This window comes from Nomascus leucogenys, chromosome 10 (genome assembly GCF_006542625.1).
Source record: "Nomascus leucogenys isolate Asia chromosome 10, Asia_NLE_v1, whole genome shotgun sequence".
NCBI lineage: Eukaryota > Metazoa > Chordata > Mammalia > Primates > Hylobatidae > Nomascus > Nomascus leucogenys.
In genome coordinates, this window is record NC_044390.1 from 25,050,906 (window position 1) to 25,064,848 (window position 13,943).

Sequence of the window (13,943 nt, forward strand, 5' to 3'; positions counted from 1 at the left end):
GCATTGGATTATAGACTGTGTTTTTAGCATGTACTAAATAAATATATACAGTCTATACAGGTATTTGATAATACTAATGTAGGCAATCCAAGGATTACACTTTGAAAAACAGTGCTTTAAATAATGGCAATGACATGAAGCCATGAGGTGTAACTAGCAGCAAATTTACTGAAGTTATGCCTCACCAACCATTCAATTTCTCATTTTTATATCTTGTTCATACTGCTGTCCTCGAGCTGAAACATACTTTCTCTTTCTCTTCCTTCTTTCTACTTATTCCTTAAGATTTATCTTAAGTGTGACCTCCCCCAAAAAATACCTGTTTGACCTGTCTATAAACTATAAGACATTAAGTTACTCTTTATTTCTATGATATCTTGGTTATAATTCTATCACTGTACCTCCTATTGCTTTCTAATCAGCAGATAATAAATCATGCACAAGTATAAGTTACTTGATATCAGGACCTATGTTGTTTTATCACGTTAAACTCTCACTAAGTGATTCTCAAAAATAACTCCTCATTAGCTTAATACAGTGCCTGACCAGTGAATGATCAGTGATGAGTTCAATCTGGGGCCAAAAATAAGTCCTTCCACCCAAATGCTCCAATTAATGATACTGACCAGTTTTGTGTTTACTTCTCTCCCACTTCCTGTAAGTATATCAACCTCATCAGACTCAAAGGTATATGCAAATGCTATCATTCAAAAAAAGTACCTCATTTATATATTTTGTTTTACTTAATTAAACCTTTTAAATATCTTCTTACATTTTTAGGCTCATTTTAACATTATTTTCAGTCTAAAATCTATGGACCTATGCTAACAGGTGGAATTATTTCCAGAAAGTACATAGTACCTCAGCCATTTTAAGAAAAATATTTACACATTTTTTTCATATTTTAGACAGAATAACTTAGAACTGAGTAAAGCACTGAGTTCATAAGGCACTCCTGTTTGGCAAACATATATTCCTTGGGATAAGAGTTTTTCCTGTAAAACCAAAAGGCTCCTTTCACTTTTTATAATGCATTGTTTTTTTATAATACATTGCGCTTCTTCAATTTATTTCAAAAAAGTTAAATTTTTTTTTCATATTTTTCTTATTTTAGCTATCATTGACTCACCATAAACTTCATTATGTCAACAATTCAAACCCACTCCTTCCATCTGTTCTTCTCTTAATGGTCTTTATTCTGGTGTTCTTGGCTACTATGCTTTTCAACATTATCATCCCTCTCCATAACATTTCCACTCTGTCTGATTTGAAATGTGGTATTAACTCTGACACAAAGAAAACTGGCCCATCACATTATCTCAGAGGTCGCTAGTGTATTTAACATGGTTTCTGCAGTTAACCTCACAGGGGAAAATATTTGCAATAATTGGCACATTATTGAGAGACAAATATAATATTAAGGAACACATTTTATATTGTCCATGAAATGATTACTATATATAATAACAATTAAATTCCATTGATATCCTTAATTTTCCCTCTTATTGGAAATAACTGTTTATATAATTTATTTTCATCTAATGTGAGAAAACATTTTAACTTTGTGTTCTTACCTTTCTTGCTATCCGATTGACAATTATTTTATGTACGGATGTTGTCACATTTAACTTCTTAAAACAAAGTCCAGAGATTCTTCCAGAGGGAGCCTTAATTTGAAAAAAAATTAAGACTTTATGGAGTTAAACATAATTGTAGTGATAAACTGAATGAATGTACTAAACACTTTGCAAATACTCACTAGCTTTTTTAAGGAGTTTCCATTCTGGAAAAAAAGAAAGAAATACTTTTAAATGCATTATTTGACTTTTTAAAACATTATTTGGATTAATATTATATGCCTCTAAATAGATTGATATGAAAGGTTTTTGGCCAGGCATGGTGGCTCAGGCCTGTAATCCCAGCACTTTGGGAGGCCAAGGTGGGCAGATCACGAGGTCAGGAGATCGAGACCATCCTGGCTAACACGGTGAAACCCCGTCTCTACTAAAAATACAAAACATTAGCCAGGCGTGGTGGCGGGCGCCAGTAGTCCCAGCTACTCGAGAGGCTGAGGCAGGAGAATGGCGTCAACCCGGGAGGCAGAGCTTGCAGTGAGCCGAGATCGCGCCACTGCACTCCAGCCTGGGCGACAGAGCGAGACTCCGTCTCAAAAAAAAAAAAAAAAAAAAAAGAAAGGTTTTCAGAAATGTTTCTGAAACATTATCAGAAGACCAATCTCAGTGAGTTCTTGAGCTCCCTCCTCCTATGAGAATCCCTGATGTTGCAATAGACATCAGCTATAGATTTATGACAAAATGACTGCAAAAATAAATTATGACCCACCTGATTCATGGAACATTTTTCAATATGAGCAACTATAATTTCACCAGGAATTCTTACTAAGATATAAGAAGCCATGCTATATAATGCTGCATTGTTTCCATCAAATGTAATAATGCTCAGTTCTGACAACATGAAACACCGACCTATAAAAATGGTGGAAAGTGGATTTAGTCTATTAACTATCTGCATTTTTAGTAATAATTGCTCTTTTTTAAAAAATCTGTTAAATTAGCCTCATTATGTCTGACAAGAAGCAACTCTAAAAGTTATATACTGTGAGCCAAAATCATAAATCAAATAATGAAAACGCAGAAACAGTAACTTTGGCTTGATGAGGTGAAAGGTTCAAAAAAGTAACAATCTCTCCAGATTAAAAAAAAAAAAAAGATCACCACTTAAGAAATGCTAACTTACAAGGACATTCCCACTCAGGGCAGCAGATATCACTGTTCACTTGAACTGGCCTTCCTCGGAAGCCACAGTCAGGCATTTCCACGTCCTTTGGGCAATTAAGGGACCAGTTGTATAACTGCCATTCCATATTAAGGCATATGTATTGGCTACAATCATAAACAGGATCAAATTTCTGAGGCTGTTAACAAAAAAAGATTAGTGGGTTTTTTCCATTCTCAACTAATGCTTTTAATTGATTTTTAAATTTCACATTCATATTGCCCATGGTGTACATTTATTGAACACAAAAACTTTTGAAAGATAAAGAATTAAAATTTTGCTACAACCTTTTATTGATGTACCCTTTCTATAATATTCAATGTATATTTAATTTAAGCTTTACCTTAATATTGATTGGATATTAGATTGTCCATATATTCAAACATCTGAAGAAAACAATGTTCTCCTGAATTCCCTAGACTAGTTTTTTTGCAAGTAAATTTATAAAATGACAACTGACCTTTCACATTATGTTGTGTAAAGCTAGTATATGAATATAACTTCATATGTCATAATGTCAACTTAAAAATCACAACTTAATACTATCTAAATATTTTATTAAAATTTTATATATAATATCAGTTTGACAGCCCCTAGAGTGTATAATCATAATTTTATATGTAACTCACAATGTCTAGGTAAACAAACAATAAATAAATAAGCGGTAGATGTTTCAAAGTTTATAAGTCACATTCCATTTAAATTATGGTAATGATTATAGCAATGCTAAACTAGACATTTTCTAATTAACCCATTTCATTCTCATAACCCTCTAAGGCAGATACTATTATTTCATATTTATTTTATAGATGAGTAAACAGTGTGGGGGTTAAAGTAATTTGCCCAACGTTCCACAGATAGAAGATAGTAGAGTCAGCATCTAAGTCCAGGCATTGTTACTTGGGAATCTATGCTCTTGACCGCTACTCTTTACTGCATGTCTAGGGATTTCAGAATAAAAATTAACAACTATTTAGTACCTATTACATACCATACACTAATAAAGTATCTTTTTTCATTTGCTTCTCCCTAAATCTTTTGGATCAGTGTCTATAATTCCAATATAATATATGATTTTAAAAATAAGGTTAAGAGAAATTACTAATTTTCTAAATAGTAAGACTCTTAAGTGAGCACTTCAAAATTTAAGAGTCCAATTTTCCGAAATTTTCTGTGTAAAAGTTGTACCACTTCTCAGGTATTGACCTTGTTTTTCATTTAGCCAGAAAAATGAAAGCAAACTATACAAGAGAACTATAGCCCTCACAGATATCTAAACCACCTAAAGGATTTTAGACCTGCCACTCTACTGAAACTCTTTTTAACAACGTCACCAACAACTCACATTGCTAAATCCAATGATCAATTCTCAGACCTCATCTCAGACCTATTAATATATTCAGTATAGCTTATTACTCTACCTTCCTTATAATATTTTTTTCCTTAGATTTCAGATCACCTGCAGCCTCCTACATTTTCTCCTATTTCTCTGGTTAACATTATTTGCATGTCTGTCACCTTCTCTCAACCTATGAAAGTTGTAGTGGCCCTTTTCACTTCTCTATCTGTACTCACTCCCTTTATTATCTCACCCAGTCTCATACCATTTATCCACTGAGAGTTCCCAAATTTTTTCTTAGCATGACCTATATATACTCCACATATGTCTGCCAAATCTGTATGTCCACAGCTTTTTGCTGTCTGTGAGTAATCTCAAGCTTAACATGGCAAAACTGAACTCATGATTATACCCATCCCAGACATTCACTCCCTAAGATTTCTCCATCCTGGGTGACACCAGCCCTTTAGTTGCTGAAGGCAAAAGTTTTAGAATCTTTGTTGCTTCCCTTTTACTCACACTTCACATGTAATCTTTCGGTAAGGTCTGTGGCCTCTACCTTCAAAATACATCCAGGATCCAGGTACTTTTCACCATCTTCACTGCTATCACCTGAACAAAGCCATCATCATCTCTGGCCTAAATTCCAACAATAGCCTCCTAAACAGTTCTATTTTCTCCTTAAACCTTACCCACAATATACCAGCCAAAATGATCTTGAAACTACTCAGATGGTGTAACTCGTTGACTCAAAAATATACAGCACCTTCTCAAGTCATTTAGAACAGAAGCCACAGTCTTTACAATACAAGGTCTAACATAATCTACTTTATTGTCTGTGATTTTATTTCTTTATTACTTACTGGTCTCCTTGTCATTCTTTTAATACATTAGGTACATTCTTGCCTCAAGGCCTTTGCACTTGCTGGTCCCTCTGCCTGGAACTTTGTTGCCCCGGTCCTCTACATTGGTTCACTCTCTCAACATTTGCAGACCATTTGCTTAGAGGTTGCCTTATCAGTGAAGATTTTCCAACCACCTTATTAAAAACAGTATTATTTTTCTCCTGACCAGCACCTCTGTCATTTTATATAATTTCATTTATTTTGCTTACTGGCTATCTCAGAAACTCCAATAGAATGTAAACTCTGGAAAGGCAGAAATGTTTGCCTAATTTTATATTTTTTCCATAGGATCTGAATAGTGCCTGGCCAGAAATGGTGCTAAATAAATATTGGTTGAATGAATAATTAGTTTATCAGAGCAAATGGTATATTTGAAATAAGAAGATCTCTGTCCAAGTCTTAGGAGAGAAAACTACTAGCTCTAGGAGTCAACAACTTTTACCTTTTTTGCTTACCAGTGTATGTTTAACATCTTGCACAGTGACTGACATCAAGTAGATGCTTAATAAATATTTTATGAATGCCTGATTCACAGATAAATCCATACTAGATAACTGTTTATTAAGGAATCATTCTTAAGATCTTATTTCAATTTTGTTTTTCTTAGTGTGACCAGAAGCTAATTAATAAGAAATATCTTATCAGTTACAATTGCTCCAATGAAATGCATATTTCTTATTATCTTTTAGCAAGGATAGACTAGAGAACACACCAAAAAAATTTGGTAGCATTTGGATATTGACACAGAAATTTGAGTGGATGATATATGGAAATAACAAAGAGCTGGAAGATATTGCCCAGTCATACCTCACATTCCAAGCCTGTAGTTGGTGTTAGCATATCAAACACAGTGATGTCTGATGGAGTAATTATTTCCAAAACTGTCAGAAATGAAAAGGTAATCCTCATTAGTGGAATGCATTTATCTTGTATGGAATTGATATGTGACAGAAACTGTGCTAAGAGATTTTATATAGATTATTTCACGTATTCCTTCCTAGAATCCTGTGATGTTGGTAACAATAGTATCAACATTTTACAGAAGATGAGGAAACTAAGCTGTAGAGAAGTAAGGCTGTTAAGTGGCAGAGGCAGAATTTGAACTTGGAAATGAATTCTGATTCCAGAAATTTGGCTTTTAATCACCATTCTATAAACACCTTCACTTTCTTAATGGTGTCAACACAATTGCGTGAATAGGTAAAAAAATATTAATAGTATCACTAACCATTCCTCAGAAGTTAAAAATTTTCTTACATTTTGAAAATAAGTAATGAGGCTGACCCCTTGATTTTGGTGAACCTTGAGAATGTGTTCCTTGCGAGCAGAATAAATGTTGATGTGGACCATGTGGAGACCCTAGTTGATGGGTGTGGTTTAGGGGTGACCCATAGAAAAGGGAGATGTGATTGGTAAACACATTTGTGAGGCACCTTCTAAAGGTGCCAATATTAGAGGTTTCTCTAAAATATTCAGTCTGAAGGATTACAGAAGAGCCACAATGAATGGCTGAAATTATTCTCAGCCATAATTGCAGTGCCCATAGTTGGTAGTGTTTGAAAATAACCTCATTAGTTTCCTATTGCTGCTGTAATTAATTACCACAAATTTAGTGGCTTAAAACAACACCAATGTATTAGCTGTTTTGGAGCTTAATGTAGCCATTTCACAATGTACACATATTTCAAAACAACATGTACACAATAAATATATACAATTTTTCTTTGTCATTTTCAAAATTAATTAATTAATTTTTAAACAAAAGAAGCCCTAAAATCAAGCTATCAGTAGGACTGCATTCCTTCTGGAGGCTCTAAAGGAGACTGTTTCCTGGTCTCTTCCAGCTTCTATGAACTACCTGGACTTGGCTCATGGTCCCTTCCTTTAACTTCAGAACCACAGCACAAAATCTTCAAATCAATCTCTCTCTCTTCCCCTTCTTCCTTCCCTTCCTTTTCCCTTCTTTCCTCTGATTCTGTTGTCACATCACCTTCCCTGACTCAAACTCTCTTGCCTGTCTCTTATAAGGACATTTGTGATTACATTGGTGCCACATGAATATTCCAGGATAATTTCTCCATCTCACGATCATGGCACAAGCCAGTCATCATCTTAATTTAGCCACACATATGGCCATATAAGGTCATATATTCATAAATTCTGGGGACTAAAACAGTGACATCTTTGGACGACCATTATTCAGCATACCAGAATGACATTTTTAAAACTTTTAATATTTCTGACCGGGCATGGTGGCTCTCGCCTGTAATCCCAGCACTTTGAGAGGCCGAGGCGAGCAGATCATTCGAGGCCAGGAGTTTGAGACCAGCCTGGCCAACATGGTGAAACCCTGTCTCTACCAAAAATACAAAAATTAGCCGGGCATGTGGTGCACACCTGTAGTTCCAGCTACTTGGGAGGATGAGGCAGGAGAATCGCTTGAACTTGGGAGGTGGAGTTTGCAGTGAGCCAAGATCATGCTACTACACTCCAGCCTGAGTGACAGAGCGAGACTCCATCTCAAAAAAAAAAAAAAAAAAAAAATTCTAATGACTGGGAAGTTCAGTGGTCTTAACAGTGAAGGAGTTCACTGTTATCTAAAATCATCAAAGGCTTATAAACATTATCTGAGTGTGGATTTACAATGGCCAAGCTGTCTTGATAACTACAGCTTTGTGGTATGTCTTGAAACTGAGAAGTATGAGTACTCCAAATTAGTTATTTTTCAAGACTGTTTTGGCTATTCTAGGTTCCTTGTACTTCCATATGAATTTAGGGTTAACTTATCAATTTCTGCAAAGAAGTAGCTGGGATTTTGATAGGGATTGTATTGTGTCTATAAATACAATTTGGGAGTATTGCTATCTTAACAACTCTACCAATCCATGAATATGGAATTTCTTCAGCTTCTTAATTCTATCAACAATGTTTTATAGCTTTTATTGTACAAATTTTACACTTCTTTTGCTACATATATTCTAAGCATTTTATTCTTTGTTGATACTACTATAAATGCAATTGTTTTCTTTATTTCATTTTCAGATTGTTCATGGCCAGTATATAGAAATACAATTGATTTTTGTGTATTGCTCTTGTATTCTGCAACCTTGCTGAACTCATATGATATTGCTAATAGGTTTCAGTAGATCCCTTAGAATAACCTAAGATCATGACATCTGCAAATAGAAATAGAAATAGCTTTATTTTTCTTACCTTTGAGAGTAATGAAATACAGTTTGTATTCTCTGCATAGAGATTGTGGTTGTTTAAATCATTTTACACATTTGAGATACATGTTGAATATTAATTTGGGGGTTATAAGAGAGCTCAAAGTAGAGAGCAATACTTAGAATAATTAAGTCTATGCCCCAGATGTTAAAACACGCAATCTTATTTCCTAGACTTATTCCCCTTATAAATTGAATGATGGAGGTCAAGTACCTCCACCTTCTCCCAAAGCATGCTTTAAACTACACTAAATTCACTGATGCCTAAAATTTCACAACAGTGTAGTAATTCCTCATCTTTACAAGGGTAAACCTCTCTCATAGGGCTCTTATTAAGATTAAATGTATGTCAAATGCTTAATCCAATACCTGGCATACAATTAGTACTCAAATGGTAGCTAACCAGAGAAGCAGTGGTACTAGTGATGGTTTTAGTGAGGCTATTAATGCCTTTTTAAAAATCCTGTTTCTTACCATGAGTCCTTTGTGACCTGCCCCCGATAATCTCTTCCACTCCATCTTTTGGCACAATTCCCCTCAAACTTCACATTCAAGATACACTGACCTGCTTAAGATTCCTTCATGTGACATATTCTCTCTCACTTCCAGACTTTGCACATGCTGTCCTTCTAATAGGAACATATTTCCCCCTTCTCTTAGCCTACCCAACTTCTGTCTTCGATTAACCTCTGACACCATACCTCCAAAATAAATATGATGGTCCTCCTGTGGGCTGCTTGTGTTTACCCCTGTTGTAAGATTGCAACAGCCTCTGGTCTATCAGCAGTTTTAGGGTAGGGGCTGTGACTTGTTTATCATACCTTCTCACTGAGGGCCAGGACAGTGCCAGGTAGAGTTGGTGCTCAATTAAAGCTTGTCAAATAAATTGAAAGAATAAATATCTGAACTTGACCTACATTATAATACCTTGAGGAATAATGCCTTAAGTTTGTCGATCCTCACTGTGAGTGGATTTATTAAATCCTTCACTGAGGCAAGTTTCACAGTGCGGGAGGAAGGCAAGGCTAGGAGTCCAGAATGCCTCCTCCAGAGCTGGAGACAGAATGCAAACATGGAAATGGAGGCAGTAAAGAAAACCTGATTTATGTCTATGTTTCATTAGAGCCAATTTAATCACTGTGAAAATCTAAGCGGGATTTAATCAAACCTAAAAGTAGAATTTAGGTTTTTAGATGTGAGGGAAGTCCAAGGAATCTACACGAACTGAAATGAAGAACGAGGTGGACCAAATGCAGAAACCATTCAGAAAATGAGGCACATAGCCCAGCGCAGTGTGGCTCATGCCTGTAATCCCAGCACTTGGGGGTCTGAGGCAGAAGAATCCTTTGAGGCCAGAAGTTCTAGAAAACATGGCATGCTGAGCCAATGGATGAGCTTAATGAAGCAAAAGTGACTGCTGGGTTTCCTAGCCCATAGGTAGTATTAATAATAGCAACTATAGTAACACTTAAATTACATAAATTAAGCCAACACTTAAATTATATAGTGCTACTTTTGTTGTCTAAAATTGTAACAATACCTGTAAACATGGGCACAGTTGGCTTAGCTGGTGGTATTAATGTTGGTTCTGTGGGAATCACAGGTATACCTACAAAGAAACAAAGGTGCTCTTTTTAAAACTGTATTTGCATAAAATTAGACCCACATATTTCATAGACGGCTCTTTAGCTTCAAGGAAAATGTTTTGGGAAAAAGAATGCAGGAGAGATGTTAGTGGAAGATCTACATGATTTAAAAAGTAATTAGAGAAAAAAAGCTATGTAAGAGACATTGAAGAATAATCTTATGAGAGTTGATTGTCTGTTTAAAACTTCTGTTTACAACCACTTGCCTCAGAAAAAAAACATGCAAGCGTATCATTTTTCAGAGTAAATTAAGCAAGGTTCATACTTACAGTCTCCTGGATAAACACACTTGAGGGTGACCTCATCAAGGATCATATTTTTAGGGCAGTAGGGCAAGCATCCTTCAACCCTTTACATGGAAAAAAGAGTAAATCAAAGTGAAGAAAAGTTTGAAATACAAAAAAAAAAAAGGACTACATTTAACATATGCAACTAAGATATATTCTTCCTAAAATGCTTCCATATACCCTTGTCAAGCACTAAGAACTGCTCCATCTGCTACTTCGTTTTATAAAATCATAAGCTAGAGGATGATAAAGAGAATAGAATTAAGATTAAGGCAGAACTTGGACACAGAATATTAGAACCATACACTTATATTTGGGGCACACTAAGGCCATGTTCCATAAGTCAGTGGAAATGTGGAAGAATAATTTATTAAGGTGTTGTTGTTGTTGTTTGTGACAGGGTCTCACTCTGTCACCTAGGCTGCAGTATAGTGACGTGACCTTGGTTAACTGCAGCCTCATCCTCCTGGACCCAGGTGATCTTCCTACCTCAGCCTCCTGAGTAGCTGGGACTACAGGCATGTGTCATCACGCCTGGCTAATTTTTTCTATTTTTTTGTAGAGACAGGGTTTCATCATGTTGCCCAGGCTGATCTTGAATTCCTGGGCTCAAGCAATCAGCCCACCTCAGCCTCCCAAAGTGCTGGGATTACAGGCATTAGCCCTGGCACCTGGCCAATTTATTGAGATTTTAATCTGTATTGATTGTACTGTTGCTTTCCACTCTTTTTTTTTTTTTTTTTTTTTTTTTTTTGAGACGGAGTCTCGCTCTGTCGCCCAGGCTGGAGTGCAGTGGTGCGATCTCGGCTCACTGCTATCTCCACCTCCTGGATTCATGCCATTCTCCTGCCTCAGCCCCCCCAAGTAGCTGGGACTACAGGCACCTGCCACCACGCCCGGCTAATTTTTTGTATTTTTAGTAGAGATGGGGTTTCACCATGTTAGCCGGGATGGTCTCGATCTCCTGACCTCGTGATCCACCCACCTCAGCTTCCCAAAGTGCTGGGATTATAGGTGTGAGCCACCGCGCCTGGCCCACTTTCCACTCTTATACTCCCCTCACATCCAAGCAGATTGGCATGTTCTTTGACACTATCGTTGCCTTGACAGTGTTTGTAGAACAAATACAGCATCTTCAGTGGCTCTCCCTGCCTATTATTAATCCTAAACTCACTGAAAAGATATTAGTGATCTCTAGGTGGAAGGGATGAACGTGGCTGCAGTTCTTTCAAGAACAGGGAGAGGAAGGAGCAGAAGCTATAGTTTTCAAGAATATTAGGACCTGTGCCCAAATCTGGGGCAGTGCCCTGGAAGGACATGGTTGTATAAGAGCCTGAAAAGATTCTATTTCAAGCCCTAGGATGTCTGGCCTTGGTAAGAATCCCCGGTCCTTGTTTGGAGCACAGAAGCCAAGGGAGAGTCTCAAATTTCAAGAGGCCATGTTGTGGGCCAAAGACATGAGGGAACAGGAAAATGCTTTTCTTCTAAAGGAATGGAGACAAAATAATGACTGAGAGTACATTTTTCTATGTCCAATTTTAAGGCTCGGAGTTCAATTTATTCTAAATCAAAGGAAAAAATATAATCCTTCAGGTGCAACCAACTCTAATTATTATATTACTACATACTACACAGAATTCATGCAGATAATTGTTATAAAAAGGCTTGCTCGTCTGCCTCTGGAATATATTAGCAGTTTTAAATAATATATTTACAAATTTTAGAAACATTTCCATTGCCTCATCTGTAAAGAATTTGAACTAAAAGTGTTGACGGCCTCGTTTCATTCCAGATGGAAACAAACTAACTCAACACTAAAGGTGAATGCTGCTCAGAAGACCCTTGTTCTTGGAGGCAAATCCAGGCAACACTTTTTAAAGACAAGAAAAGTTAACTTCTGTCTTAATGAGGTTTAATGAAACACATTTAGCCATCTCTTGGATACCTCTTTCACAACTGATTTTTTTAAAACATAAACAGCTTAGCCTATATAACCAATTATTTATTTCATAAAATGAAGCTGAGTAATAAAACTTTAACTAGCATATGATATTCTTATTCTCTTCTAAACTTTGTGAAGTGGAAGAAAAAAGAGAAAGGAAAGTTACTGGATCACTGACAGACAAGGGCTAGTTAGTTGTTATTTAATTGGGTCAAAATCAATTTTTATGCAACTCAATTATTTTGCAGTTGTTTTACGCAAGTCAAAACCACAGCCATCCCTGTACAATACTTTTTAAAAAACTATTAACCTGTTCCTTAAAATGTCTTTATCATCAACACAGCAGGTTTGCTTTCTTTTATCACACAATTGGTATTCTACTCAACTTCCAACTGAAAAGTTTAATGCCTCAGATGCGGAATGGTTCTTATAATGCATATATTAGATAATAGGAATAACAGTATTTACATATGTGCTCTATGGTATGTTACTTGGCAACTTTTCTCATAAAAGCTCTAATTTTCGTGAAATATTTTTATTCTAAACACTTGCTATGTGCTGGAAACTGCAATCACCTAGAACAAGAGTGCTGGTTATGTCACGGACTTGGAGGAGGGGGCACAGGGGCATACTAAAACCCCAGCTCAGTATTTGAGTCCTTCCTCAAGTACTGCAGGTATAAGGAGCAATAGTTAGCCACCTTGACACAACGAAAGTAAAAAGGAGAAGGAAATGGAGGTAGAGATGGGAATCAGTTTGGCAGTGGCAAAGTTTCATCCTGAGTCTCTTCTCTGCATCCCAAACATACAGAAAGAGAAACTTACGGACAGCTACAGCCCAATACACTGGAAGCATTAAGGATCTGGGTTCCACCACCCCAGAGACTGGTCATCCCACATCATCCCACAAGAAGTCATAAACTAGCCAAATGCTATTTCAAAATATAGCTCAATATCCTCCCCAGTGCCCTGCCAGCTGTGCCTGCTGCTGTCTTCCTTCCCCACATGCCCTTCGCATTGCTTAGCCTCACTCTAGGGCCGCTGTTGCATGCTCTCATCCTGATGGCTACCAGAAGAGTCAGGAAATAGATTTGTGAGCGGGAGAAGTTCAAATAAATGATGAAGACTTCTTTTCAGAAGAAAATAAGTGATTGTTTTTATTTTTAAGAAACTAAACAGGAATATCATTTTCTTCCCTCTGATATCACAGCACTTGACAAACCACAGGGTGTAGCAGTCCAAACCCTGGCATTACTGCTCATAAACTGTGTGACCAGGGCAAACTGTGTAGCTTCTCTGTGCCTCGGTTGGTTTTCTCCTCTGGGAGTAGGAATAATGAGATTACCCATTTTACAGCACTTGGCACAGTTCATGTTTATTGTAAACACTTAAATGCGCTAGCTGTTGTGCTTACCCATGAAGGCCTCCCTAGGCCATTTTCCAATGCACTGAGATTGTTTTCTTTTGTTTCTGTTTCCTTCTAAAGACTGTGCACTCCTCGAGAGAGGGGCTGGATCTTACCTATTGGCAACATTTGCCATAGATCTTACAGAGGGGCTGGATCTTACCTATTGGCAACATTTGCCATAGAATAAGAACCTCATAATTGTTCAATCAATTGTAAAATGATTCTCATAAAAATATTCCCTCCTACTATTGATCCATATCTCCTTTATGGAAAATTCTTATATTAAAAAAAGCTGTTTATACTCTGTCTCTGTTTCGTGCCTTCCTATTTTCTGACTTGCTAAATCCAATGAACAATTTTCCATATCAAACTCCAGATCCTCAAAACCAAATTC

General features: G+C 36.7%; 1 protein-coding gene across 2 annotated transcripts in view; it reads right to left on the reverse strand.

Moving 5' to 3' along the window:
* The window catches only part of OTOGL (otogelin like), a 161,223-nt gene that overhangs the window by 40,830 nt on the left and 106,450 nt on the right, over positions 1 to 13,943 (reverse strand). For both annotated transcript variants that reach the window (XM_030821838.1, XM_030821839.1), the window contains 7 exons: positions 10,183 to 10,262; positions 9,808 to 9,876; positions 5,848 to 5,921; positions 2,758 to 2,935; positions 2,344 to 2,486; positions 1,760 to 1,783; positions 1,575 to 1,667 (listed from right to left, as the gene is read on the reverse strand). In XM_030821838.1, the coding sequence (XP_030677698.1) occupies positions 1,575 to 1,667; positions 1,760 to 1,783; positions 2,344 to 2,486; positions 2,758 to 2,935; positions 5,848 to 5,921; positions 9,808 to 9,876; positions 10,183 to 10,262 (661 nt within the window). The remainder of the gene's footprint in view (positions 1 to 1,574; positions 1,668 to 1,759; positions 1,784 to 2,343; positions 2,487 to 2,757; positions 2,936 to 5,847; positions 5,922 to 9,807; positions 9,877 to 10,182; positions 10,263 to 13,943) is intronic.